The 27755-nt window shown below is 38.2% G+C and overlaps 1 protein-coding gene and 1 long non-coding RNA gene across 3 annotated transcripts in view; one reads left to right on the top strand and one right to left on the bottom strand.

Moving 5' to 3' along the window:
• The window catches only part of LOC131378598 (uncharacterized), a 62747-nt gene extending 35380 nt beyond the window's left edge, over positions 1-27367 (top strand). Inside the window, exons 2-3 of the long non-coding RNA XR_009208115.1 lie at positions 16572-16751; positions 27073-27367. This is a non-coding gene — a long non-coding RNA (uncharacterized LOC131378598). The remainder of the gene's footprint in view (positions 1-16571; positions 16752-27072) is intronic.
• PLPPR4 (phospholipid phosphatase related 4) overlaps positions 8835-27755 on the bottom strand; it is a 31157-nt gene continuing 12236 nt past the window's right edge. For both annotated transcript variants that reach the window (XM_040073608.2, XM_040073609.2), the window contains exons 2-7: positions 25961-26146; positions 22202-22331; positions 20333-20528; positions 17070-17127; positions 15635-15808; positions 8835-13640 (exon numbers count right to left, since the gene is read on the bottom strand). In XM_040073608.2, the coding sequence (XP_039929542.1) occupies positions 12303-13640; positions 15635-15808; positions 17070-17127; positions 20333-20528; positions 22202-22331; positions 25961-26146 (2082 nt within the window). In that variant the 3' untranslated portion in view covers positions 8835-12302. The remainder of the gene's footprint in view (positions 13641-15634; positions 15809-17069; positions 17128-20332; positions 20529-22201; positions 22332-25960; positions 26147-27755) is intronic.

The raw sequence follows: 27755 nt of genomic DNA, 5'->3' as shown, positions 1-27755 counted from the left end.
ATCTGTTTCCACTTCTAGGTTCTGTTTAAGGACATGTACAGTCACTTGAGTGCCTTGCCTAGAAATTTCTTCAATCTCTGTTAGGAATGTGACTGGCTGAAATTCTTGGTTTGGAGTCTCCAGTAATGATTGCATAATGGGATTATAGTTGGAGTTAGCAGGGTTGTTTTTGTTTTTTTCCTTTTTCCTACAATATTGCCTGCTTGTCCTTTTGACGCAAAATGACTTAAAGAACAAATGTAGCAGTTGGTAAGAAATTTTGTACATTCATTTGGGTAACTAATGTTTATTCGTTTTAACCCTATCTGAGACGTTGGCCAACCACACTGACAAAGTCACTGCTTGAGAACTTAGACTGAAGTTAGTGGGAATGAAAATAACCTGTTAAACATTAACTGAGTGAAAAATTATTAAAAACCATATGACCAAACTACAACATCCCCAGTACAATATCAATATATGCATAGAGTTCAGTGATACTACTTCACTGAAAAAGGAAAAACTGTAAAATAACATTTTAAAGCTGTCAGCGTTTTTTAAGGTAGTTTGTGTCTAGAGTGCTATTAGCCCGTTAACAGATCAAGGACTTTCTGATTATGTCTCTCACTCAAGCTGCATTGGAAAGATGATCTGTCAGAATTTATCAGCAGATGAACAATTATTTATCCTCTTATAGAGGCTCCCATTTGTAGTATTTGTCAGGCAAGTTCTTTCCTAGGAATGGATTATAATATGGGCACTCCATGGTGTGATGAAAGTCTTTCTGTACCTCAGGCTTTATAATTCCCTTTTAGCTGAAATAATTGCCATAATAAGACATAAGGTCTAAAAAGCTTTAACTGAAGGTCTTATGCTATTCAGAAGATGGCTTGGTTACAAGCAGATGCTTCTATTTTCTGGCAATCCTGAAATCAGGGCTCTTCTATAAGTGAAAAAGAACCTAAAATTTTCATGGTTGCTAGGGAAAAGGGGAGAGAGAAATAATCCTTCATCTTCCTTGAAGAAATGACCAATTCCTGTGATAAAGTTGGTCAGTCTCAGTATTTTTAGCTCTGTATCTCCATCTGTCCAAACAATCTTGACTTAATCTGACCTAAAATCGTCTGATGGGACTTAGATTTTAATTGGGCCAATAAGATCTCAACACTATCTCTTGTGAGATGAAGCAAAACAGTGAGAGAGTTGCCAGTTATGGCCTTTGGTCCCTCCCAGCTGCCATACCGAAAAGTAGTGCTAATGAGAGTTGATGGGTTCCTTTCTGACAAATTTGCTTGTTTTCTTCACACAGACACGTTTTTTCACCTCTTGCAGTGAGCAGGAGTGAAAGGCTTTTTAAAGAAGGAGTTACTGGAGCTTTCATAGTACAAAGGCTCATACAAATTGCTTGTCAGTCAATTGGATTTGCTAGGCAGGAAGGGCAGATTGGTGAGAAATGGGGTTAGGACATTTGCAAGGTTCCAGCTAGAACATTTCTCAGTTTTGAATTTTTATACTGAGGGGAGAGCTGCAATGCTGCTGCTTTTGTTTGTTGGTGTGGGTTAATAATTAACCACTGATTGATTTGCTGGTTTTGTTAGTGCTGATTATTTGATCTGTTTTGGAAGACACTCCTGTTTTGAAAGCTAAATATAATGGTACTGCCCTTTATTAGCACTTTGCTCCTCTAGGATATTTTTGCTCTTTCTTAGAAGGGAGAGGAGGAATGAAGAGCAATAAAAATACCTTTATGAAGTTTTAGCCTTCTAGGAATGTGTCTAGAAACAAACAGCTTTTGTTTCTGTAGACAAAGGGGCACAATGCTGCCAGTGATTCATGCTGCCAATGCAGTAAGACCCGGGAGTCTTTCCGTGGGCTGTGGTGTGGCAGTTTGTGTTGGGTGATGTAGTATCCTCCCTGGAGTCCTGGCTGCCAGGATTAGCCTCTGGGATCACCTTTGAACAGACATATTTTGGCCATCTACACAGCTTACTGTCATGATCTTTCTCATGTGTAAGGTGTAATGTCAAACACAGGAAGAGATTGTACTTCCCGGGACACGCGCAATCTAAGGAGAAAGAGTGACAATGTGGTAAAAAGGAAGAAGTGGGTAAACACAACCTGTTGTATGGAGTTGTAGCTTTTGTGAGAAAAGAAGGGTGGGTACTAGGACTTGTTATTAATAGTACTGTGAGGAGTAATAGGTGTTATAAAATCTAAAAATAGATTTACACTTTACACTGGACTTACATTTGTCTAAGAGCATTAAAGGAGAATGGAAGAAACAGGAGACAGCAAATATTTCCATAACTCATTGTCTTCCCCTCTTGTTCATACTCTGTCCATATTCTTGTCCATGCCAGTGAATCACTGACCCGGCTGCTAGTACTACTCCAGGTTTTTCATTTCCCAGGCTCTTACTGCTAACTATTTTCCAAGCCCAAAGCCTCACACAGGCTACTTATGCTGGACCAAGGAAAGCCAGGCCTGCATTCTATGCATGCAGTCATACTAAGGATAGTGCAACAGGCTTCTTACTGGCAGTTAGCAAGTAATTCTGGCAATTTCAAGGGAATTTTCTTTCTATATTTAAAAAATGTTTAGAAATTAATTTAATCCCCCCATCAATCATACATGTGTCCATGTGTGTGCCATATTTTGACATTATGATTGCTTACCTGGGCAGAGCTGTAAGTTGTAGCAACAGCTAGAAGATTTCCTGCTAGTTTTCAAACATACAAGGTTATTTAATCTTGACAGTATACATTTCCACAAGATTGGTTTGGTTCCTGTTCACTTCAGATGCTGAAAAGACTGAGAGATTATGTTAGCTAACACACAGAGTTCCAGAAATTTTTAATATTCACTATGATGGCTAAAGGATCTTGTTTATTGTAACTGACTCTTCACTGTCCAAAGAATTGCTAGGTTTAAATTTTTTTTAAGGTGATGTAGATCACAGTTTGAAAAGAAACAGCATAAAATATACAAATCTCCTGTCCTTTTGTCTCATCTTCTTAATAAGCAGTCATTACTCTGATATATACCAAGGACTCTCAAGCAGTAAAAACAAGGCCAAGCTGAATGAAAGTGGTTTTTTCCTTAAGATTCCTTTCAGGCACTTGGTAGTAGAAGACATAGATTTGAACTTGGTGCTCAATGAAGAGACAATAAAATCAACTAGATGCTGAGCAAAACATCTAAAAATATGTATTTGGAAAGTATATGCTAAAAAGACATAAAGTACTTTCAACGCTTTTATGCTTAAGTGATAGATCTGTGATGTTCATATCCAGAAGCTTCTGCTTGCATAGGTTGTTCTATGATATTGGCACCAAAGACGTGTGAATATTGCAAATATCTGAACTTCTGAATTCATAGCACCTCAATTCAATTGAATTTCCTCCTCTGGAAAAATGAAGGATCTTTTCATCAATGCAGGAAACAATTACTGCAGTTTACATAAGGTCAATTCATACTTTCTAGTAGAAAGCAGCATTACTGTGCAAGCTGCTGCCACAGAGTACCATTATGCAGTGAAAACCATGTAGGAGTGCATTTAAATGGAGCATTTTATTTTTGTCTCACAGAAGAGAGAAAAATGGAATAATTTTCCAAGATAAATTTTTTTTTTTTTTTTCCTATTTTGATGATAACATCAGAATTCTACCAGAAACTGGCAGCACTCAGTAAAGATTAATACAGTTGCAGATTGTGGCATCTACCAAATGTCATCCTCATGCCCTAAATATAATACACATAACAGATATTACATCTCTGCCTGTAATTTATTATATGACTATTTTGTTTTATGTAGTCCAATCTTTTAAGAAGTGAGAATCAAGTGGACTCAGAATTCAATTTATCAGCTATATTTCAGCACTAAACTCTCCCTGGAAAATCCAAAGCTCCATGTTGCCATAATTTGAAAGCAGAAATACATTTGCACTTTTCTAGAGAATTATGAATAATGAGATATTGACTACAGAGAAATAACATTTCAGCCTTGAACTGTTGTCATTATAATTTTTTTCTAAAAGTAAATTCTAAAGTCCTGTTTCTTCAGTGATTTAGACAACAGCTTATTTTTGTTTGTTAAAAATGTTCATTGATTCCACATAAAGCAGTCATGCTGTAGATGAAACAGACTGGTAAATTCTCTACAAGGCTGGAACAAGACTGGGTGTAATAGAAGATGGGATGGGCACTCTTGTAGTCTACAGTTCTGGCAGTTGGATTCCTTATGTACAAGAAAGTACCACCAGCTGGAATAGGAAAGATGGATTAGAAACATGGAATTTAAACTTAATTTTTCTAGCAAATAGGAACAAACACTGCAAAAGTAAAGCATTCCTTAACTGCTCTAGGAACAATAATCTGGGCAAGAAATGAACAATCAGGCAATATAGCTTTTTTCATTTTTCTGAGAATGCAAAGTGCCCTGAACTTCAGAATAAAGCTTTTGAATTATATTTATTCCTTAATTTTTTAGTTTTTCATCTCCAGTTTTCCACTAGTTATTAAGTCCTGGTAGAAAGTATGCTAAGCCTGTGCAGCTACATTACATTGTAAATAACAACGGATCATCATTTATCTGTTTCAGATTTTAAATTCTGATTGAACAAAACACGTCAGATGCAGTGTGTGGTATACTGCTGATCCATGTTTTTTCCTCAGTGTAGCAATGATGCAGCACATCTAGCGGCTACATCTGTTTCTATGGAAGCAGATCTCTTGCTGTGTCTCTTTACATGCTTTCCTTTATAACAGCAGACTCTTTGTACAGTCTAACATGGCTTAGTGGCCTACAACAGATACTGTCCAACTCACCAGCTTTGCCACAGTTCCACTCAGTGAGCTTCACTGGTAATAAGTTCCTTCAGAGGTTCTGAAGTATTTTTGTTGTGTTAGCTGCATGCCCAGTGCTAGATTAGCTACTCTTGTAATTTTCAAAAATGTTGATCTTAAATTTTATAAAGTATCCATGTAGTTTCTGTATTACTTCACAGATGAAGATGTACTCTCACTCGTTCCTTTGGTTCCTCCCCTTACGCTTCTCAACGACAAGAGCTCAGGGCTTTGTAAACTAGGCACATTTTGTATCTTAAGTATGAAGGAAATGAATTGTGTTGCAGTGACCCAGTCTTCATTTATTTGATGAATTACTGAAGAGGAATTAAGAAAGCCCTGATTGTACTAAATAGCTGCCTACACTGCTTCATAAAAATCACATGTAAATTTAAAAATTATGACTTTGTTCTTTCAGTGCTGCTTACTCTTCCATTTTGTACAGCATCTTCAACTTACTCCTGACTCACTTTTTTCCCTTGGGTAAGGTATACGTTTTGGGGCTTTTGGACTTATATCTCAATTCTTCTGCTTGCAACATAAAAGAAGTTGGTGAATGAAGAATCTTTCATAAATCTCATTAAAAATAAAAGCATTTTAAGAAACCTCTTGCCACAGTCTGCCTTGGTTTAGCAGGTTAGACAATCTGCAATCTGTTAGGCATACAGAGCTCACAGCACATTTGTTTTGTGTTACCAGCCAGAATGTGCTATATGAAGCTGTCCTGATCATTTAAACTGCATGCTTCTCTTCAGTTTTTCTGCTCATTCTTTGGTAGGAAACCAAGGCATTAGTTTGTCATTATACCCATAGCAGGTCTCAGGAAACTAAAGCCTGAAGTGGCCGAAGCCTGCAACTATTCCCTGCCAGGCTGGTTCATAACGAGTGCTGGGAATCGCTTCTGTGAAAGCTCTCCTCTCCTGTAAGAGCAAAGATAATTGTCCCAAATGCTACAGGAAGACAAGAAGTATCAGAGGAGACTGCACAAGTTTTCAGCTGATGCTCTGTGAAAAAAGTGTACACCTGGACTCTGGTAAGTATCCACACATGTCCTTCACTAAAGCAAACTGATTTCAGGATGACTGGCCCACAGGATCAGTTACGTAGCTCAGGCAAAGAATATCTCATCAATATGTACATGAAAGAACACCAAAACAATGCATACTTAGAACTTTGATAATCCTAGCCTGTACTAATTGAAAACATTATAGCTAATTTTAGAGGAAATTCAAAATATGGTCATTTTTTACTAAGTATAGTCATATAGTTTACAGGTGAAAATGAGCAAAGCTATTGTTCCCAGTTGTGTGATGTTACTCACATAGCACTCTTCTGCCCCCAGCATGGGGTAGGAACATAATCCACAAACTCTCTTTGGAGTAGGAGCAGAAACAGGATCACATTGCACTCAGATATGCTCCAGTCTCCTCTGAATGATTTGATGAGAGAGCAGAGCTTTTCCTTCTGCATCATTTAGTAGCTGCAGAGATTTGACAGATCCACAAATCCCCATGACTCCCATTTCTTTCTGAGCAGCACCCGAAAAGTAATGGAGTAAGAAAAAGCTGAATGACACCTGGCCTTTGAAGGCAGGCAGAGGTTTGGAGAGAGGATAATTATTATTTTTTCCCATCAAACATGAGAAATGCTTTCTAGGACTGAGCAGACTTGCTTTATAAATTCTAAGCTCTTTTTTTTTTTTTTTTTTTTTTTTTAATAATCAGAAATGTGTCAATAAAGCTATTGAATGTGAAGATTTGTGTTATCCCTTATGGCAAAATCACAGATTTCATATATGGGAGGTATAATTAAATTATGTCTATATGCATATTTGGAATGCCTGAAGAGATTACTGCAGGCAAAGCAGAAAAATTTAAGAGGGTATATCCAGCCTTGCCACAATTTGTTCCTTCATTTAAATTGTAGGTTTAGCTTTCTCCTTCTAAACCCTGGCTTGAACATGTTAACTTTGTGTTGTGTGTGTTCGTATGCACATGTATGCAGCTGGAGTTCCCTTACTTTCATTCTGAATGTGGAGTATGGAGATGCTTGGAAGTTTTATCACGTTTGATACATTCAGTGCTTTAAGGTTCGCGAAAAGATTTCATTCATGGCTATATGAACGAGGGTTCTAATACCTTTAAAATGTTCCTGCCAAATTAGGTGTGCACTGAGCTGTCACACAAAAGGTCTTCATAAATCTACACCAAACTGATTCTGGTACAGTCTTGTCTTATGTGACTTCTTTTATCAAGGCCTCTGAAGCTCTTATAAAATCCAGCACAAAATAGATTTAAGTTTCAGTTTAATCAATCATATCTATGTAAACCCCTTTGCATGATCACATTTAGTCATCAATCTGGATCACAGTGAGCTCTCTTAGTTACACTCTTGCTGTAGCCAGAATGGTCTAAGAGAATGTGACAAGGTTTGTCAGTACAGGTGCTTTCTCATCTTAGATGAGAGAGTTTTATAATATAATCTCTACATCAAAGATACCATTCACAGGCAGACTTTGTTTTTAGTCTAAATTGATATGTTTAAAATGTGCCCTTTAAAATGTTTGAACTAATTGTCTAGGCCCCTTAGTGATCCATGGAAGGGACCATTCCCAGGGGAGAACTCATTAGATTTGAATTACCTGTCAGCTTTCAGTAGTCCTACCTAGTCTGTTTTTCTCTCTTGCATCTTTCACAGTCTCTCTCAGCTATACCAGCCACCACTGTCTGTAGTTTTTCCAGGCTACCAACACATGTCCCAGAGGATGGGACACCATAACCTCGGGCCACAGCCCTTAACGCTTCACACGGCCTCACTCAAGGCATATAATGCACTGCCACAGCAGCATCTGCTGCTGGCCAAAGCAGAGGCCTCTCCTGAAACTGGCTACTCCTGCCACGGGGCAGGACATTCTTCAGCCCCAGCCATGAGAAGAAAGTGCCTGCTGTCACCACAGAGGGAACAGTATCACAGCTGTAAAACACATCCCTTTCTTTGGGACATTCTGCTTTTTGATTCTCTTTGGCCTGAGGGCTCCCATCTTAACTTGTCATGAAAGTCATGGGACAGGGATTGCCAAATGACCCAGATTTGTGGCACAGCCTGAGGCGGTGTCAGCGCACCCCGCGTGCCTTGGCGTGGAGCACGGCACGCGTGTGACATTGTGGCTTTGTCGTACCGCTCAGCAGTGCCTGGCTGCAGTCAGCAGCCACGCAGCTGCCCAGCGCCCCCAGCCACAGCAGGTCACCCGCTCCAAGGACACACAGGCACAAAGCGGCAGCCTGCACGAAGGCCCACGCACGCTTGGGAACACTTCTGAGTCAGTTTGCCATGGATTACAGGAGCTCTGCCACTCCCCGTGGCCCCTATTTGGCCATAGGCAATGTCAATGCATGCCTCAGCTACAGCTGTGTCTTCCACCCCAGGCACCTGGGCCCTGCTCTTTGCCATTTCAGGGTGTTCCAAGACAGGTTGGAGACATTCTTTGCTGTTTGCTCACCACAATACCTTGCGTGCCTTCCAGATAAAACTGCTTTTCACAGTGTGCTGTCACACATAAGGTTTTTCACTGTTGCCAGCAAAGGGTGTACGACACCTGCTGACTCCTGCATCCTAACTTCTGCCCCTGGGGAGAGCCTTTCCTCTCGGGTCTGCCTCTGACATCTGCCCTGTTCTCATACACAAATCCAAGGCTGGCCTCACCGTGTCTGGCAGCTCTACCCAACACTAGCAAGGTGGTTTAGGGGCTTAGCAATGCAGCCGGTGCTGCAGAATGATTGAGCAGGCACGTCCTCACTTGGCTTGAAGTTCTCAATTCACTTGGGGTTTTTTGTAAAATGTTTTTTGGTTAGAGAAAAGTTTGTTTGGACACTGTTCCCTATAAATTCTTGCCATTGTGCAAGGTCTCGAAGTTTCTCACTGATGGTCACTTTTACACGTTATGAGATACTTAATATTGAAAAATAATTTGGGGGGGAATTGAGACTGTTTCACCACAGAGAAAAACATCAATGAGGAATTTCATCTTTATTTCATGATGTTAGCACAATAAACTCACACAGTAGCATTGATCTGTACTTATTTAACAAAATACATTTATAGCAATTTACAAATTATTTTCCATTTGAAAACATGGCATAACATTTTATTAAACACAATACTTTATATAGAGAATTCTCATTTAAAAACATATTTTATTTTTAAGTATTTTCTCAGTAAAGCACAGCCTAACAAAGAAATTCGTGCCTGTTAGCAAGTAAGAAAATCAGAACACTAAGAAGATGTCACCTGTCAATTTATTTGATTAATTTTAAATTAAGGTACCAGTGGAATGTAAACAAAGAGTAATTTTACAAAAGGCTCCTTATCAAATATACATGCAGAGGTCTGAGTTCCAATGTATATATTATTACATTTCTGCTCTCTAACGTAATATAATTTGATAAGCCATTATTAAAAACAGTAGCCTTTGGCACTTTGAGTAAAAAAGAATATATCAATATTTATGTATAGAACATAATTTCAATGATTACACAAGAGCTTTAAAATCTTTTCTTAAGAAATAGGAAACTTTAGGAAAAATATCACACTGCACTTGAAATAGTGCAGCGAGTTTTAGAGTAATAAAAGCAACATATATGCCAATATATATCTGACTAAAACCAAGGAATAAAGAACAAACACTCCCACCAGGAATCCTGCTGTTTCCAAAACAGCTAAATTGCCAGAGGGAACATTTTCTAATCTTTGCTTTATTGCCATTATTCTCCATTTCAATTTTCCTTTATTTCCAGGTTCATCTACTTAAGTTCTTTTCCCCTGCACTTACAAACTAACAAATGATTGCATCTTATTTCCCTGCATTGATAGGCCAACAGTGTTTGTGTCTTACCCATTCCTTTAAAGCTAATCCTACCTGCTTTATCCTGTACCTAGACTAAACTAAATCCAAAGGGTTTTGTTCATGACAGTCCAAGTGTTTGTAATTCACAGGAATCTTGTACAAAATTTCATATTAAATACCAAGGACTGAAGTTACATCCTTTTGAAAAGCAAAAACAAAAACAAAAACAAAAACAACCAACCAAATCCTGACCTGTAAATACTAGCATCTTAGAACTTATTTCTAAAAAAAATACTTTTTTTTTTTTTCTTTTTCTCCTGGTATCTATGATTATTTTTCCCAGCTGATGTGCCTTAAAGTGTCTTTGACATACAGTGCCTTTAACATACACAATATGCTGCAACCCTACTGGGTAGCTTCTTACATGCAACCTGCAGAATACCTTCTCCCAATCATCCTAAGTATGATGGGGTCATCTTGTATCAATAGCAGAAAGAGTGTGGTCATTTCCTTAAGGACTGACTCTCTTCCACAGCACTGGGTGATGGGCAGGTGAGGGAAGCTTGGCACGGTTGGCTTGACAGCAAGCATTCAGCTAAGCCTGGAGCACCTGTAAAACTGGGAAGTACACATAAAGCTTTCCATTGACTTGCAAACACCATCCTCATACTTGTGAAACTACTTAGGTTTGGGGTTGGGTTTGGGATTTTGTTTTGGTTTGGAGGTCTTTTTTTGGGTCTTTGTTGTTTGGTTTTTTGTTTGGTTTGTCTTATTTTTTTTTTTTTTTTTTGGTCTATGTTTTTGTTGTGCTATTTATCTTCTTGAACAGAAATGATTCTTCCTTCTACCTCCTACTTGGCTGGGATAGGGTGGGCTTTTGCTTAGAGTTCTGTGGGGTAGGGTCTGTAGACAGGTTATGACTATAGAGAATACATCTGGTTCTCTGATACCCTAAATGAGAAGAGGACTTAGACCAAAACACTTCTCTCAAAAAGCCAGAAAACAACCTGATCTACTACTTCTTATTCAGTGAGAAGACTGCTAAGCCATTCCCTTCCCCTCCTAGCAGGGGAGCTGGCAGTTGTCTGAGAATACCTGTCCTTTTTCAGGCAGAAATAGGAGAGAATGAAGAGCTGCAGTGAGTGAGCACTGCCCCTGGCTTCCTTCAGGGTTTAAGTCAGAGCCAAATGAAATGAGGCATTTCTTCTAGCAGGCCCATTCTAGGGCATGCCATGTTGATTCCTTTCAGAGCTTATCCTTTCAATCATTTTTGGCAATGGAGATTTTTATCAGGCAAGTTTTTTTCATTATATTCAAAGCTCAGTTTACTAAAATAATTCATGTTCTCCCAGGTGCAGAGACCTTTTATATTCTTAAGTGGCAGTGGTGGGAAAAATATGCTTAAGAAGGCTCTGGAGGGTGTCTCAAGGGAGGTGAACTGTAGTAGTGGCACAATGCAACACTTGTTCAGTGATTCTGCAATACCAAGGCCTTCCATTCCTTAAAGCGAAGCACAAATCCCGTACGTGATGGTGACTGGGGCGAAACTTGTGATTGTTCTTGTGGCATACTAAGCAAGTGAGGTGAATGACTGCTACTAGGTGTGAGCCATGATATTAATTCCTGTCTCCTTGGAAGCTGCTCAGGAAAGTTACCATCTATTTTTATTTACTCATGGCTCACCTTTCACATTTGCACATCTTGCAGTTATTGGTGTCCTGCAATATTTGTTTAAAAACTAATAGAAAAATGGAAGGGTCACTGAAGGACTGAATAAGAAGTTTAAAAATGTAACATCTGAATTACTTGTAGTACTTGATAAGACCCCTTAAAAAACGTAATTTAAAACAATTCTACAAGTTAGCCCACTAAGAAGCAGCCTCTTCATTAGTAGCACCTGTTCTTAAACAAAAGTTGAGCAGTAGCAGCGAAACTATTCAAAATAGATAGTTATTCCATTCTAATGGAATGTCACCCACACATTTTTTGTTGCAGTAGACATCTTAAAGAACTACACAAAACCTTTGCAATCTTTGAATGTGACAGATCCACTATAACAAAGCTGTAAATATTTCCTACGCTAAATGAATGCAGCCAGCATCATCATAGTATTAGCAATATTACTTGTAAAGTAACTGCACATCAATATGTCATGTTTGCAGAGTCTAATAATTATGCAATTTTTAAAAACATGTAAAGTTATCATCAGCACCATCCTGTATTAAAGATTTGGTGCAAATTCTGCAAAGATGAATATATACCACTGACACAGCCTTTGCTGTGAAAAAGTCAGTCAGTTTTGGACACAAATATAAAATAAAAAGTTGGCACATTCAGGAAATACAGTGTCTGTGTTCAAGACCGTTCTTTTAATTGACATCATCACCCTCAGATAAATGTTTTGAATCTGAAGAAACAAGTTGCATGAAAATGTTTCACATTAGTTCTGGCATTGTGCTTTTCCCCCCCACCACATGCTGTTCACAGGTTCATGCACATTGCACATCAGCAATGCAGGGCTGCTGGTCAATAATTTGGCACATAAAGGTAAATATCAGCTCAAAAGAAAGGGAGCAGAACCTGTGTCAAGATGTGTTTACTTTGTGGTGGTATGGACCAGCTGATATGTCTCCTTTCAGTCCTTGTATGCTCGTGTGGGGGATGTTCCTTTATAGAAGATGTTTCTGGTGTTCTCTGGACTGCTCCCTCTCTCAGGGATTAAAATGATGTTACCCTTTCTTCGAAGTGTTGAGTCCCGGCTGGAAGAAATGGACAGAGTCTCTGAGCCAATCTCACTTCCCTCCACTGGTGTGACTCTTATCGTAGTGATTCCATGATGGTGATGCTCAGTGTTATCTATGTTGCTTCTTTTCCTGTCACCTGACCCATAACTGTCTTTTAAGGAGTCACAGCTCTCAGAGTCTCTATTAAGATCATTTAGCTCATATGTTTGACGAAGAGTGATTTTTTCAGGACCTTTCCATTTCCATGACCCACTTCCTTCACCTTCTGATGGCATCTGAATTACAGGTCTGTTATTTTCTGGATGGGCCTCAACTCTAACAATGCTACTTGGCTCATGGTCTGTCAAGGTTTTATATCTGATGGCTCCTGTACAGGTCACTGTGCTTCCCTCTGAACTCTTTGGACTGCCCTGGAGCACTCCTTGCTGCTTAGACATGGCTATTACTTGCATGATTCTTGGCTGGCTATTACTCCTGCATGCAACACTCTTCTCAGCAGCTTTCAGCCATTTAGCTCTAGCTGAACTAGTTTTGGGTGACGTGTTCACATTCTCCTGAGTCTCTTCAGGAATGTGTACTAGCTGGGATGAGCCAGGACGGGACTGAATAGAGACCCTTGGCCCGCCAGTAAGACCCGAGTTGTTACAACCTGGTACGCTGCCAGGTTGGATTTTCAGGTATTGGCTAGTTGGGCCATGATGATCACCATTTACACCCACTCTGGAGGGCTCTGAGCTTGACCTCATTTCGATAGCCCTTGGTGGTGACTGGCCAGATTCAGTCTCTATGACCTGCAGTGACAACTTTCGACTTTCATTCTTGTTTTTCCACTGGGACAGCAGCTGCTTGGATCGAGCAGAATCCATTGATGCGTGTATTGTTGCATTTCGTCTTGCTGGATCTTCCAAGGATGGTGTGTTGACTCTTGGCAAAGTGTTGCTGAAAGTAACCATGTTTTCCTTTCCCATTGGGCTTCGTGGTGTTATTATTTCTACATCAGCATTTGCTCTCTTGAGATTGGTCAGAGAGCCTGAATCTCTGTGGTTTCTATTCAGGATACTTTCTGTACGGTGAGAGACAATGCCATCGCTGCTGCCGCCATTTTTACCTGGCAGGATTCTGTTGGCATCTTGACTGAGGTCTGTCAATGACCTCAGAGGTTCTCTGTGAAAATTTGGGTGAAGCACATTCTCGTCACTTGGTAAGAAGTTCCCCACAGCATACAGGCCCTGATATTTGGACAGAAGCATCAAAAATTGGTTAAGAAAGTTTAAAAGGACACCTTTTAAGGTATTTTAATTACATTCTTTTTCTTTTAAATAGAATTCAGTGACATAATTACTCCAGCTAATCTGATGGGTATGCTTACTTGCCTTTCCTCACTAGTATAGCCTTGGTCCACATTCTGTCCTCCATCTGGTACCTCTAGGTATGTATGTATGAGTTATTGCTAGGATAACCAGGGTATATTATTCATGGCAATAAACAGTTGAGGTAAGGATTTAACCTCCATGAGCTTTCTTCTTTTTACCAAGCAACAGATACAGCTACAGAAACAATGTTTTTTTAGAAAAATAGATGTTTGCAGTCTCTTAGGCAAAGCTATTTTACAAATATACTACTGTCTACCCTGATTTACTGAATCTTGTTACAGCTTGAGCTGTTCTCTGCCGTTAGCAGATTCTGCCCTTTCTGCTGCACAATAACCATGTAATACAATATCTACATCATAAAAAAAATTATCAACTTTAAATCAATTGCTTTCCAAGCTCTGCAGAACTTTAATAAGATTTAGTTATAAAACATTTTCCTAATCAGCAGACTAGCTGTAAAATGCTGTCATTTTAAAAAGACTCCACTGAGGGTATTCTGTGAGAGGGTCAAATATCCGACTCAATTACTTGCGTTACTTGTTCTTTACACTGCTTTCAGAAATCTTTGTAGCTTCACATTATTTCCCCTCCCCATCCTCCCACTGTTGTGTAGTTTTGAGGGCAGATTTACTGAGCACTGGGTATCCAGGACAACATACTCTCTGCTGTATGATATCACACAACAGTATACGAGGACCTAACAAAGCATACTTGTTTGTGTATTTTAAACATGGGGACAATAGCTCCATTTACCTAAATCTACAACGGAGAATCATTTGAAGTAATATTCTCAACAGAGCGCCTTTCTGCTCACAGTGCAATCATAGAAGCTGACTTTAGTAGCTCATGGGGTTTCTATTATTACCCTGACTGCTGTTTCTTCTGCCACTGTGAAAGCCATTTTCCCCTGGTCACCTTTGCAGACCATCTGCAGGTACCTCAGGTTATGTTATCACAGAAAAAAGGGGGTCAGGAAATGAACTTATTTTAGTATTATACCAAAATTCATCATTGACTTCGTGGAGGTAAAACCATCCCACTGGCTGTTAAGGCTCTTCTGTTCACCTGCCCATACTCAGTGGTGTCAGCAGAAGCTCTGATTGCTCCCAGGCGCCTGTGTTACTCTCTGAGCAGCCAGGGCAGAAAATTCCTGCTGGAGACATGCTGAGAGCAGCAAGCAGAAGCAAGTGCTTGATGAGCTTCCTACTGGCACATACAATCAGGCCTGACCTACATGCCTCCTTACAGGACCCTTCCAAGGTACTCCATCTCTTTCGACACAGTACAAAGGAAAAGCATAGGAATAACCTGATTTGACAATCCTTTTTCCCCGGCATGATTTCCCTATGAACTCCAAAGAATCACAAGTGCATAATATTGCCTTTAATTTCTTGCAGATTCAGCAATTCACACAGCTGAGTTGCTCACACTAATTCAATAATTTTTTGAGATCATAAAGGGAACACTGTCAGTAGCAACTCAGGTCAGCAACAAATACCAATTTATCGAATATTTTTCTTGTGTTATGCTTTTAAGTGTGGATTAGAAAATATGAGTATTTTTAAGTATTTAATAAAGCACATAAAGTTAGAACTATTTCTGTATACAGTGCCAGCTGATTATATTCCACTTTATGCACAGTATGGAACTTCACATTGAAATACTTATTTGCTTTTTCCTGTTTGCTTTTAAAGTTATTATCCCTAATTCATTGTCTTCAAAACATATTGATTTATTTATAGTTATGGCATGTAAGCATGATGAAACGTTTTCATAAAAAACCACCAGTACTCTTATTCCAGCCTTTTAAGTTTAATTTGCTAAAATGTAACCATGACTATTATATTTACCAAATAGAGAGCAATTCCTCCTCCTATGAGAAAGCCACAGTAAACATCAACTGGATGATTCTTATACTGGGTGATACGAGTCAGACCGCATATAATTCCACAAATGATAAAGGCAAAGACCAAGAGTGGTTTAAGAAGTTTTGAGGAGTCTGTTAATGTAGAATTGAAGTACATCTTGAAAAAGAAAGAAATAAAGAAGCAGTTGAAGAAACCTAAATATACCTAAAAGGATTTTAATTTCTCGCGCTCAGTGTTTGTTTTATATATAGATCACTAGTACACAGTATTATTACAAGTAGTCCATTTATATTTTACTTTATAGCCCTGTTAAAATTACTGCAGACAGATCTGAAATCTGAAATCACAAGGAATGTTACAAAAACAAAGGCAGTGTTGCTTACTGACATCAATTAGGAAAAGTATTTTATGCCACAATACTGTTCCCAATCAACACCTAAATGCTCTATAAATGTGATTAAGGAGCCATCGCTTGTGAAATACAGAAGCCAGATGTCATGTCAGATGACTGCAATAACCTGTTCCAACAAAAGCTACCACCAGATGCTTTAGAGAGCCATTTCTCAACTGAGGGCCATAACATCAGAGAGGTCACAAAAATTAAGTGGAGGTGATTCATTGGTGTTATTCCAAATTCTAGCCGTTCTCTGGGCAGAATAAATACTGGCAAGCTCCCAGTACATGCACAATACTATTATCTAATCTCATTAACTGGTCGCTGCTGTTGTTTTCATCTGATTTTTACAGCATGAGTGATGGAATTACTTTTTAAACTTCAATAAGTTGTCTATAGTGCACACATGGTGGGCCATACTGAAGAAATGTTACTGCTCAGAAGGGCAAAATCAGCTGTGATTGCTGCAGCATGTCCCACAATTCTCTGCTAGCAACTGATGGGTTTTATTCACTTGCTTTGCAGGAAGACCTTGAAGGCCTCTGGGGGTGATTGCATGATTTCATCCATGCTGCAAATCTCTGGAGGTGAAACCAAGCTACATCACATGAATATATGGCCCTTAATGCCACAAGTTTAAAAACAGCAAATCAAGTGAAGACAGCAACAAAGAAAAGGCAGAATACATAACAGTTAATTTGACTGGTAAGTTAAAATATCCCTGTGTAAGACAGATAAACACTGCATTTGATATGAGGACAATATGAGGCATCAAATATAGTTTAACATAACACTTTTGTTTGCTTCTTAACAAAGGATATGAAGCAGTTGAATCCCTTCCTTATTCTTTAACAGCTACAATAAAACCACCTTTATTAGTAGTTTTATTTTGCTTTCAAATTTGTAGGATTAAAACATCCATCCATCCAAGATATCAGGCAACACATAATTTTACAACATACGGCAAATTACTTTCTGACTTTTGTCTTGTATAAATGAAACTGAACAGAGTTGGTTACTCACCGAAATGTACACTGCTGCAAAGGCTGCCAGGGTGGCATGTTGGGAAGGGAATGACTTTCTGCCAAGGAAGGACACTAAAATTATACTTCTCAGTTCAAATGCACAGTGCTAGTGCTATTGAAAAAAACACTGGGTGGTACAGCTATCTTACACTTCCTAAGCAATACGTGATCTATCAGTAACATTTCTCATCTGGAGGCATTTTTCTCAGAGAGAGGTAAACTACATCTTTATTTGCTATGTCTATAGGTGTATTAAAAAAAAAAAAAATTCAGCATTTTTCATCATGACAGTAGCTAATGGAGCAAAACATGAGGAGGGTGTTTTAAGAATTACTGGGCCCCCTCTTGATGGCCAGAGAAAGAGAATAAAGGAAAACATGTCCGAACTCAGAGACAGTAGGTGATATCAGATCTGCTGTTGAAATTGCTGAGAGCCTTCTGCTCCTGTTGAAAACCTGGAGTGATGTGGACTCGGTCTTTCAGATATGAAATTTAAGTGACAGCTTAGCTTCTACTTCTCTGAAAAGAAAAGGAGGATTTGTGCAAGCAGGAGCTACATAGAACCATTGCATGAGGCTCTCTAATATTTTCGTATTATTATTCTTCTAGACACATTTGAATTCTCCAAAAACAGCTAAAGTGATATGCATGCAAAAGAGGTTTTTACATAATAGAGAGAAAAAAAGCTGGGTTTGAATTGAGTAATACTTGTTCTACAGTGGACATCTAGATCACAGAAGCCCTAAAAAAGGTCTGTCACCTCTGAGCTCTGGGAATGAGTCAGATACACTGAGGATTTCTCTCTTTACAATGGTATAGATATGTAATGTACCATGTTGTATGACTTGGTGAAGAGCAGTATGTCTACCTCACAGTCACAACAGCAACTTTCAACTGAGAAAGCTCAGCTTGGGATAAATACTTAAACTATAATTTGGCTTCACATACGGGTCTTGCCACTCTTAACTAGGCTCCACATACAGCCAATTTCCTAGCAACACCTGAGCGAGATAGTTTAAAATAGCAGAGACTGATACACAGTCCTTTAACTTTAGACAGACATTTGTTCTGCAAAGCAGCAGAATCTGTTTTCCAAATTTCTTTCCTACGCATTTTGCCTTGTCTGTTCTACATAATTAATTGGCAGTTAAAAATGTGCATGTAGTTCAGTGTGAATGCCACACTGCTGACCTCAATTTGAGCCTATGGCTCCAGCAGTTCATGGCTCTGGCCAAGAAGAAATGCACAGTTCCTTTTGTATTTCTAAAGACAGACCTAAATTCTTCATCTTATTTTATTTTTAACCTCCCTGAACAAATTTTTCACAAATAGTATTTCTGTGCAACAAGCTCAGGGTTGAGGACAGGGGAATAAAGACATAGGGGGGGAAAAAAAAAAAAGTAAATGTTTACAATAGCTAATCAACTCCTTTATTCTGTGCAGGTTTTAATGAAGCATAAATCTACTTAGAGTCTCTGTGGAGCTAATGTGTATATTTGAGTCTATGAACTTTTCTACCACTTAACCTTAATTTGATGGCATTTTTATAGTATGTAAGTTGTGTCACCATGGCACAGTCGATTTTCTCTTTATTCTCTTTTCTATTCACATGCTTTCAGGGCAAACACAGACTAAATGCACTCTCTGTACTCTCTAATGGTGTCACTGCTTTTGTTCCTCTATTTGTTATCTTCTAATCTAAAATGAAAATAACTCCAGCTAAAAATATGTAGCCTTTTTGTATGGCTCTGTATTGAAAAGGTGAACAAAGGTCTCAAAGAAAATGTGGCCTTAACTCCGATGACCGTGTATCACTAAATGCTCGTGAATGAGGATGTGTAGGGGGGAACAACAGTGAGAGAGTCCCACTGAGAGAGCATACTGAGTCAGAACATCAGAGATGACAGAGGACACAGACTTTGCTGGAGACCTGAACAAAAGGGACTGAAAAGGCTCTTTGAAGATAATAGAGGAAAAGATGGACAATAGGAACCATTGGGTATTTGGGGACATTGCAGAAAAATGATTTGATGTAATCAGTTGGATAATTATGTGCTCCTCTCTATACTTTTCATACAGGAGTCCAGAGGCAAATTTCTGGAGCCAAAGTTTCTGGGAAGTACAAATCAAAAATGAAGGCCATTAGCAAATTCAGAACAAATTCCTTCCAAACTGAAATTATTGAAGTCAAATTAACCTCCTGTACTGTAGAAGTTATACCATAGTTTCTAGATAGGTGACCGAAGGAATAGCCAGTGTTAATGAAGTGCTGCTTGCTGTGGTAGAGACAGGCATAAGGAAATAACAATGTAATAAAGGAAAAGTGCAATAAAATTGCATTAAGGAGAAATTGTGGGTGGTGCCAGAATGTTATATATTGCCAAATGAATCCTCTGTGATGGGAATAACTTTGAAATATCAATATATGGTTGTTTTTCTAGGGAAACAGAAGCACTCCAAACCTGATTGCTTAGTCTTAATGTGTTAGAACTAATTTCACTGTTTTTTTAGAAGTGATGGTATTTAAACTTAGGAGTGATTGGTGGTTTTGGAATGGCTACAGGCAGTCAATTCAAAGCAGTAAACATCATATTTGAGATAATGAAATGAATGAGATGTATTTGTTAAAATTCTTCTGTCTGCTCTTTTGATTTCCCTGGGACACCATGCAGTTGCAAGACACTGCTTGCAAGCATCAGGCCTGACTGGCAATATCCCAGTAACAGCAAATGGGTATGAGGAAACAGATAAAAAAAGTTAGAAATACCATGCAAGAAAAGACAGGTTTTGGAACCCACAGCTGTGTACAATTGTGGTATTTCCTCTAAAAAAGAGATTTTTTTCAATGCTGTTAATATAAAAAAATTATTTAGAGAAAAAGAAAATAAACCTTGGTTTATTTAGAGAAAAGAAAATAAACCAAGCACTTGGGAGACTTCTTCCCCTGCCCACTACTTACCTACAGACCACTTTGAAAAGGAGCAGAAACTCTACATAGTGACAACTGTATAGGAAATTGCCTCCTTTGAGGGGGCAGAACAGCTGCTAACTTTGGAACCTGACAAAATCTTCCAAAGCCCACTGCTAGACTAATGTCTTTATGGAGAAAATTGAATATCACTAAGAAGACATTTATGCATTCACCTTTATCTCATTCAGACTTTAACTAGGAAAAAAAAATCTTGAAATTGGAACAGAAAATAAAAAATAAAAGGAATACTTAAAATTAAGAATGAAAGAACAATGAAGAATAGAACCAACCTTCCAGCGTTGATAATATTGAGATCCGATCCTGAGCAAATATCTTCCACAACATACGAATTCTCTGAGCAAGATACATTTAAGGATGTATAGTTAGGCTTGCAAACAGTCAGGAAATATGGTGCCTGATATCCTGTTGATAGCTGTATAATATCAGTAACAAGAGCAGTTGCACAAAGACCAAACACATGAACACCTAGGAAAGAAATCAGTAGATCTTGTTAATTTTATTATATGCATTAATTAGGTTGATTAATTGTGCAAACTACATTCATCAGAGCTCTGATGGCTTTTTTTATTGGACTTGAGAGAATTTAAATGCAGAATAAGAGAATTTAAATGTAGAACAAAAGCTTATTGCAAAGCTGAATTCTTTAATATGAAAATTAAGATAGTTTATGCTTGTTTTCTCCTGTTGATACTTAAAATTTTGTTTTAATGGCTTGATGTCCTCCAACATCTTTTCATAAAAGATAGCTACACTGGAGCTGCTTCAGTTAGGAAAGAAGCTTTCTGAATTGACTAAAGAGTAGCCAGCTTTGAGGAGAGCATATGTGCTTCTCCAGTCCTTGGAGTTTCCCACAGGAAGACAGGCTTTTAGTAGTATGGACAACTTCCCATTAGATCATTGCTCTGAAGACCTGTTCTCTTTTTGCCACCACAGAATCACCAGCTGGTGATAACTTTGGCTACCTTCACACCTCTGATTTTTCTCGAGTATTGTGTCCTTGTCACTTATTCAAATATTTAAGTCTATTTCATAAGGGATCAATGCTTCAGACTGATTAATAATGCCAAATTCACAAGGCAATTGAAGTAATACAATTGCTTTACTGAACATTTTCAACTGCTCTTCTCCTAAATATTTACCTATAATTCCCTATTTTTTAGAATGTAAAGCCATTAAAATATGAAAAAAACTCCAGATTCAGAGTGGGAATTGGGGATGAAATTCATGTGTCTTTGAGCTTGTTTTTTTTGTGATGGAATACCAAACAGGAAAATAAATGGACTTCAGGTATGTTTACAGTCCTCCTTGCTCATGGTGTGATCTACAAACCCTCTGCTTTCTTTCTCACTGCTGCTCTTATGAAGCTTTACTGGTCACGGATTGCATAACCTCACTTGTCACTACCTCCCTGTTTGCCAGACTTCCAAAACCCAGGGAATGGTCATCCTACCAGGTTTTCAGTCTGCTGTCCTACTGGTTGTCTTTGCTTAGGCTGCCTTGTCTAATGAAAGATTTCTGAAACAGAGCAAATCTTTTCTTTAGCCACTCAATGGGAGAAGAAATTAACTATAAGAATGGGATCAAGGTGCAGTTGCCTTTCAAAGTAGAGTTTTTCATAAATGACAATTAAAACAAAGTAAAATGAAAGAATTCAAGGTGTTCCTCTACCATTTCAGTTGTCAGATTCTAGCCCTTTTTGTGAGGCAGATAAATACATTCCATAAAAAGAACGTCAAACCTACTGAGAGTTTCTGACAAGTTTTCACTGTCATGCTGAATACTGTGACAGGGGGGTTGAATCCTTAGCATGCACTGAAGACAGGCAGGGGAAGCTATACTGAAAATCATTAAAAAGCAGCCAGCTCGAGGTGGGCAGGGAAGGAAAAACAAATTACTCTTTAAGAAATACTGACAATAGTACAGGAGAGGAAAGGGAAAATGGAGAGTGTAGATGCTGCATTACTGAGTATGGGGCTGCTCTGTTGCAGTCTGAGTTTCTTCTCACGTTTTCTAGCAGAAGATCTATGCTAGTGACAGCTCTGCACTGTTTGAAAGGCTGTTTCAGAGAAGCAAACCTGCATGGTGAAAACTGAATGTATGTTGGAACCTCTTTTTTGTGAGTAACAACTGAAACCCACCAACAAATCTGACAGCTCTTCTAAGAAAAGAATTGAAGTTGCATCCTCCTGCATTAATATTGGCCTCTGTTCCAATCCCATTTCTTCTTTTCGACAGGCAACAGTAGAGAATTCCTTCTCCTATCATTATCTGCAATGACAAAGGAGCCATTAAATTGAATGTAGCACTTACTTAGAAGATCCTGATTGAATTTAAAGGGCTGTAATATAACTGTAACACACCCAATGTCATCCACTGGCATGCACTCAACTTTAAAAGATTTATATCAATATGTAAACATGAAGTAATGCAACTTAGCCTGAATGAGGGCAGGCAAGAAGATGGCCCTGAAACTAAATGGAAATGGCATACAGTATACAGTGCTCAGTGGTATCCAGGCCTTGATCTACAGCTGAAACTTGATGCTTCTACAATAAAAAATCAGTAATTATAAAATATCACCTCTAAAATAATCTAGAGCTACTGCAATATCTTAGCACTCCTGAAGTGATTTCAGCATTCAGTCTTGGCCACAGGCTTAGCAATCCCGAGCAGCTTCTAATTATGTGACAGCCTGTTCTGTATTTGTTTAATTTGGCTTGGGTTTTAACCAGATCCACAGCAGCAGAAAAAGTTCTGTCCTTATGGTCCCTTGCAACACACCAAGCAAAACAGATTATGACCAAAAGCCTAGACAAGAGTTTATAAAAGGAAGAATATAAATAAAAAATGGTGTCACTTTCTGGAAAATCCACACACCTTTATACATTTGCAATCCCAGATTTTATTGTTTTCCTTGTTCAATAGTGCAACTATTTGGAATTCTATAGAGGGTTTGTACAGAGTTCAGAGTAAGGGTTGGATTGAAATATTGCAATTAATGAGGCAGTTCTCATCAGCAAAAGTAGATTCACTTTGCCTATCCACAGCTGCATTGAAAACTAATCCATGCAATGCACAAAGCTAATAATGCAATGAGATGCCAAAGCATCGGAACGATGCTGAATCTGTAATTACAAGTGGTGTTTGTCTATACAAACACCTCCACCCTAGGAAAAGGGAGGTAAAGTGGAAAAGCTTAATCTAACTCTTTATTAGCTAAAGTTTTAATAAATTGAAATTTCTTGACCAGGAAGATCAAAGTAGTGAAGGTTCTCTTATGACACGGAAAAGCCAGTGGTAAGGGTTATTTCAGGAATTCTAATTAGCTGAGAACTGTGGCCACTATTATCTGTCTACATTTGATCAATTTATTGCTGAAGCTTCCCAGAGAAATCAGTAGTATTCAAAACTTAAAACTCAGAAGAACTCTAATAGTTTTAAGCCAAATTCTAGGGAATGTCTGGTACAGGGAAGACACCAGACAGATGGATTAGCTTGTGTGATAGAGCAAAAAAACAACAAAGCCTAAGTCAAGGAAAATTCAGAGGCTGGCATTTCCAAGGAAAAAAAAAAACTTCCAGAGTAGAGCAGGCAGTAGGAGTGAAACTGCCAGCAGTGAATTTCTCTCCTGAGAATTGATTTCCCAAATCAATGTCCTAGTGATCTCCATTGGAAAGGACATTGGTACCTCTAAGCAGGTTTTTAGTCAGTGGTTGATAAGAGTTTCAACCTTCACAGATAGAATTGAGTAAGTTGTCCTAACATTTCTGAATGAGTAATTAGAGAGAAAAATCTATCAGGAGATCAGATTCAGAGTTCATTGAAGCACATTGAAATCATGCTGTAATTCAGATGTATCTATGTTCCACACACAAAATATCTATCTTGACAATTTCTTCAAGTCCAGGTGTTCTACACTGAAGTCTCCTGCAGCTTTTGAATACATACACAAAATTTCATCTATGCCACAAGCTGTAAGACATATGTCAATAATACAGGCAGTAATTATTTTCTGTAACTAAAAATGTCCCCTAGTTCCTTACTTCCAAAGTGGTATTGAATAATAAGGAGTCAATGTCTTTTGTGCTTTCACTGAAGGAGGTTGTGTATTTTGCACTGTCGTTGCCCAGCCTCCAACTAACACAGGCATCACATTCATGCTCATACAAATACAAAGGAACTGCACCTTCTTAAGGCTTGCAGCTTTTAGCCAGTTGTACTTTGAAGCTTTGGGATTTACTTTCCTTATCAAACTTTCTTCTTAATGGGCATGCTCAAGTATGGGTTTGAGTTCCTCACATGGCATGCTTCTGATAAATTTTCTGTATTACTGGTAAAATGATTCAAGCAGGAATAACATTTTCTATTGCAAAATTTCATGCAATGCAGAACTGAGTTATAATTAAAACCCTTAACAAATACTATATAATGAAAGAAGCATCTTTTATCCTGATTTAAGGTGTTTGCTATTATCTAGGCTTTATATAAAGTCTCTGAAATAAAAGCCAGATTTTACCACCTACTGCAGCCCAAGTTAGCCTAAATAGATTCCTTCTACAGATGTTTCAGAAAAGTCCATTTTTTTGTCAGCAGAAGGACTTAATAAACCCAGCCAAACCCCAATACTAACATTTTGCTTTTATCACAGTATTTGGTGTTTACAACAATCATTTGCGCTAGGATCACTGAGAGTCTTAGCTCCCAGCTCCTAAATGTGTAATTTTTAGCCTGCTGGTTGTGCAAAATCCTTCAAAAATGGTTTCTAAAGCAACGAAAACCAAATGCAGTAAGAACTGTTCAGTTTAAAAAAAAAAAAAAGAAAAAGACAAAGAAAAAACATTCTGGAAAGCAAAGAGAGAACAGCACTTGATCATTTTTAAACAAGCGTCACATCTTATAGATTTTGTAACTGTAAATTGGATAGTATTATAAAATGAATTAACTGGTTGAAATTAAGGGAATTAAGAGGAGCTAGAAGCAGAGATATATTTGGAGCTGGCCTTCGAGAAGTGCCTAACAGATGTGTAGTCATTGCTGTCAGGGGGGAGAAAAGATCGTTTCAAAAGGTTGATCAAGTTTTTTAAGTGCATGAAATCATCCACTCAAGGTGAATCTCTCTCTTCACTTGCCAGACAAATGGCAAATTTGCCTGGCAAGTGGAGAGAGAGTGGTGTGAGAATAATGCTCCTATCTGAATTGCTAAAATCAGAAAAATGAATTCTCTCATATATATATATATATATATATATATATGACAATTTCTACTTTCCTCTTCTCTAAAATAGTGACCCAGCTGCTCATTCTGACAGGATATTTCTGTTCTGTTGAAATCATCTACTTCCTTTGGGTGAATGATTAAACCAGACCACTTTTGCCTGCTCTTAATGACTAACTTGCAATTTAGAGGTGTTTCAATGCTATTTGGGAAAATGTAGTTGAGTTCACTGACGAGACTGATATACCTTCTCTCTGAATAAAGCTAGTTCTAACAAAAGTAGCAATTTCAAGGCTGTGAAAAGCTTGCATTTTAAAAAAAAAGAAAAATCAAAAAATCTTGCATTTTGATGTATTTGAGAACATGGAGATGCCCTGTCTGTACAAGTTCAAATATTTGTACAGCGTAACAGAAGGGTTCAAGCTATTCTCATCCAATTGTGGATGCTGTTTCTTAGCATTAAAGAAAGACACCATGGAGACAGTGAGAGCAGATGAAGTGCTACAGGGAATGATCTAAGGAGTATATCTCCTTTTGTTACAGAAGAATGAATTTAAAATCCTAAGGAAACTAGCCTGGATAACACCCTACAGCCTAACTGAAACCAAAGGAGCAATTTTCTTTATGCCAATTGGAACTCTGTTCAAAATCATTATTAAGTGACAGTAGCACTCAAACTTACCGTAATTGATGGTCCAGCAAAAACCAGACTAAGCAACATCAAGAAGGGAACAGACTCTTGTGTAGGTTCAATGTATGGCATACTCAGACTCTTGTCATAGCAGTTAAATCCAGAGTGGACTGGCTTGAAGACATCAGTAAGTTCAAGAAAATAGAGGCCAACAACAGAAGATGCCAATATTGGCAACTAGAAGAGAAGAAAGTGACAAATTACTGTTTGGAAATGGAATAGCAATGCTTTTGCAAAGACAACACAGTTTGTTAATAAATCTCTTTGATGTTTGCTGTTTATATCTAACTGCTCCTTGTCATGCCTATTTTACTATCTCTAAATAATTAATTCTCTAGAGATACCATACTGTTCAGTTGATATCAATAACCCTGCTGTCTACCAAGCTAGTCAAAACACCCAGCCCAATCTTTAGCACATATAATTTAGCCTTTTCATCTAGGAATCATTAATAGAAAAACTTTAATTTTTTTTTTTTTTTTTTAAGGAAAAGTATCAGGACTGCAGTCTCCCATGCGGGGCCCCAGCGCTCTGCTGTTCTTCAATCACCCTTTTTGGTCCTTTAGCAAATCTCTGTCATGTATTACAGTCTTTACATCAAAGCCATTTTGCATTACGTTTCAAAGTAATTGTTAATGAAAAACAGTATTCAGTCCTTCCCTAGAATCTAAATTTGTGATAATGCACATCCATTTTGCAATTCCATCAAAAAAGCAATTAACTTTGACAAGACTCAGTCTGTTTAGAACCTTGATGACTATGGTTCACAATTCTTTTATCCTCCAGCTATTTAATTATCTAACCCTTTGCAATTACTTCCACTAATTTATTAAGAGCAGAGTTAGCCTTTCTGGGAACCCAAATGCTCACCACGAACTCCTTAAAGCACAGGATCAACCACTAAAACTCTGTGGAAGGAAGTAATTTAAGAAAAGATACAGCAAAAAGGCATTTTAAAGCCATTGGGTTTATCAGTGAACAAAGAGAGCAGCCCTGCCCCCAAGATTGGCATTAGGGCATTCAGAGGTGTCCAGCAGGATGTGATTATTCTCTGCATTCTCCTCAGTTAATACTCAGAAACTCTTTTTTTTGCTGTTTTCCAGAGTCCTCCACCAACAAGGCAATATTGGAACAACTTCCTGCTCTGCCACTGAGCTGCAGAGTCCTTCCTGCTGTCTGTACTGCAGTGAGGGCACCTATTCTGTGATTGTGAGGAACAGCGATTGTCCCAAAAGGATTTTGAGCATACTTGAGTTATATTATTCTTGCAATGCTCAGTTCACATTTACAAAAACAACTGATTGTTTAAAATCAATGTCATTCATCCCACTCTACAACGCAATATAAAAGCAGAGGTAAAATGGGATCCATATGTATTTTGGGAAAATAATGAACGGAATCTACTCTACAAGGACAATGGTTTCATGCATTAACAGGTAATCTTCTGATTTGTAGGTATTGAGCTTATAAAATCCATGCTTTTTGTGCATAAAATGTAATTCTGGATGATTAAAAAAGAAGGGTTCTAGCTAAATTTAATCAAAACATCTTTTAATATGACTTTTTGTTTAAAAATAACAGTTTATCTTTGACGTGCTGATTTGAAAAGAGTGAGTTTTGTCTTCAAAGTGTTCCAAGCAAAATCTGAAGAGGGTGGTGGATGGAAGAACGTTGCTTGTCTGGTTATATCTGTGCTCAAGCTGACTGCATTGTAATGTCACGTAGTATAGAGGCTGTGATTGTGTACAAAGGGAGGAAATGTGGATTGGCATCCTTAAGTGCTGTG

Source organism: Hirundo rustica, chromosome 9 (assembly GCF_015227805.2).
Source record: "Hirundo rustica isolate bHirRus1 chromosome 9, bHirRus1.pri.v3, whole genome shotgun sequence".
Taxonomy (NCBI): Eukaryota; Metazoa; Chordata; class Aves; order Passeriformes; family Hirundinidae; genus Hirundo; species Hirundo rustica.
This window is presented reverse-complemented; position numbering and strand designations above follow the sequence as displayed.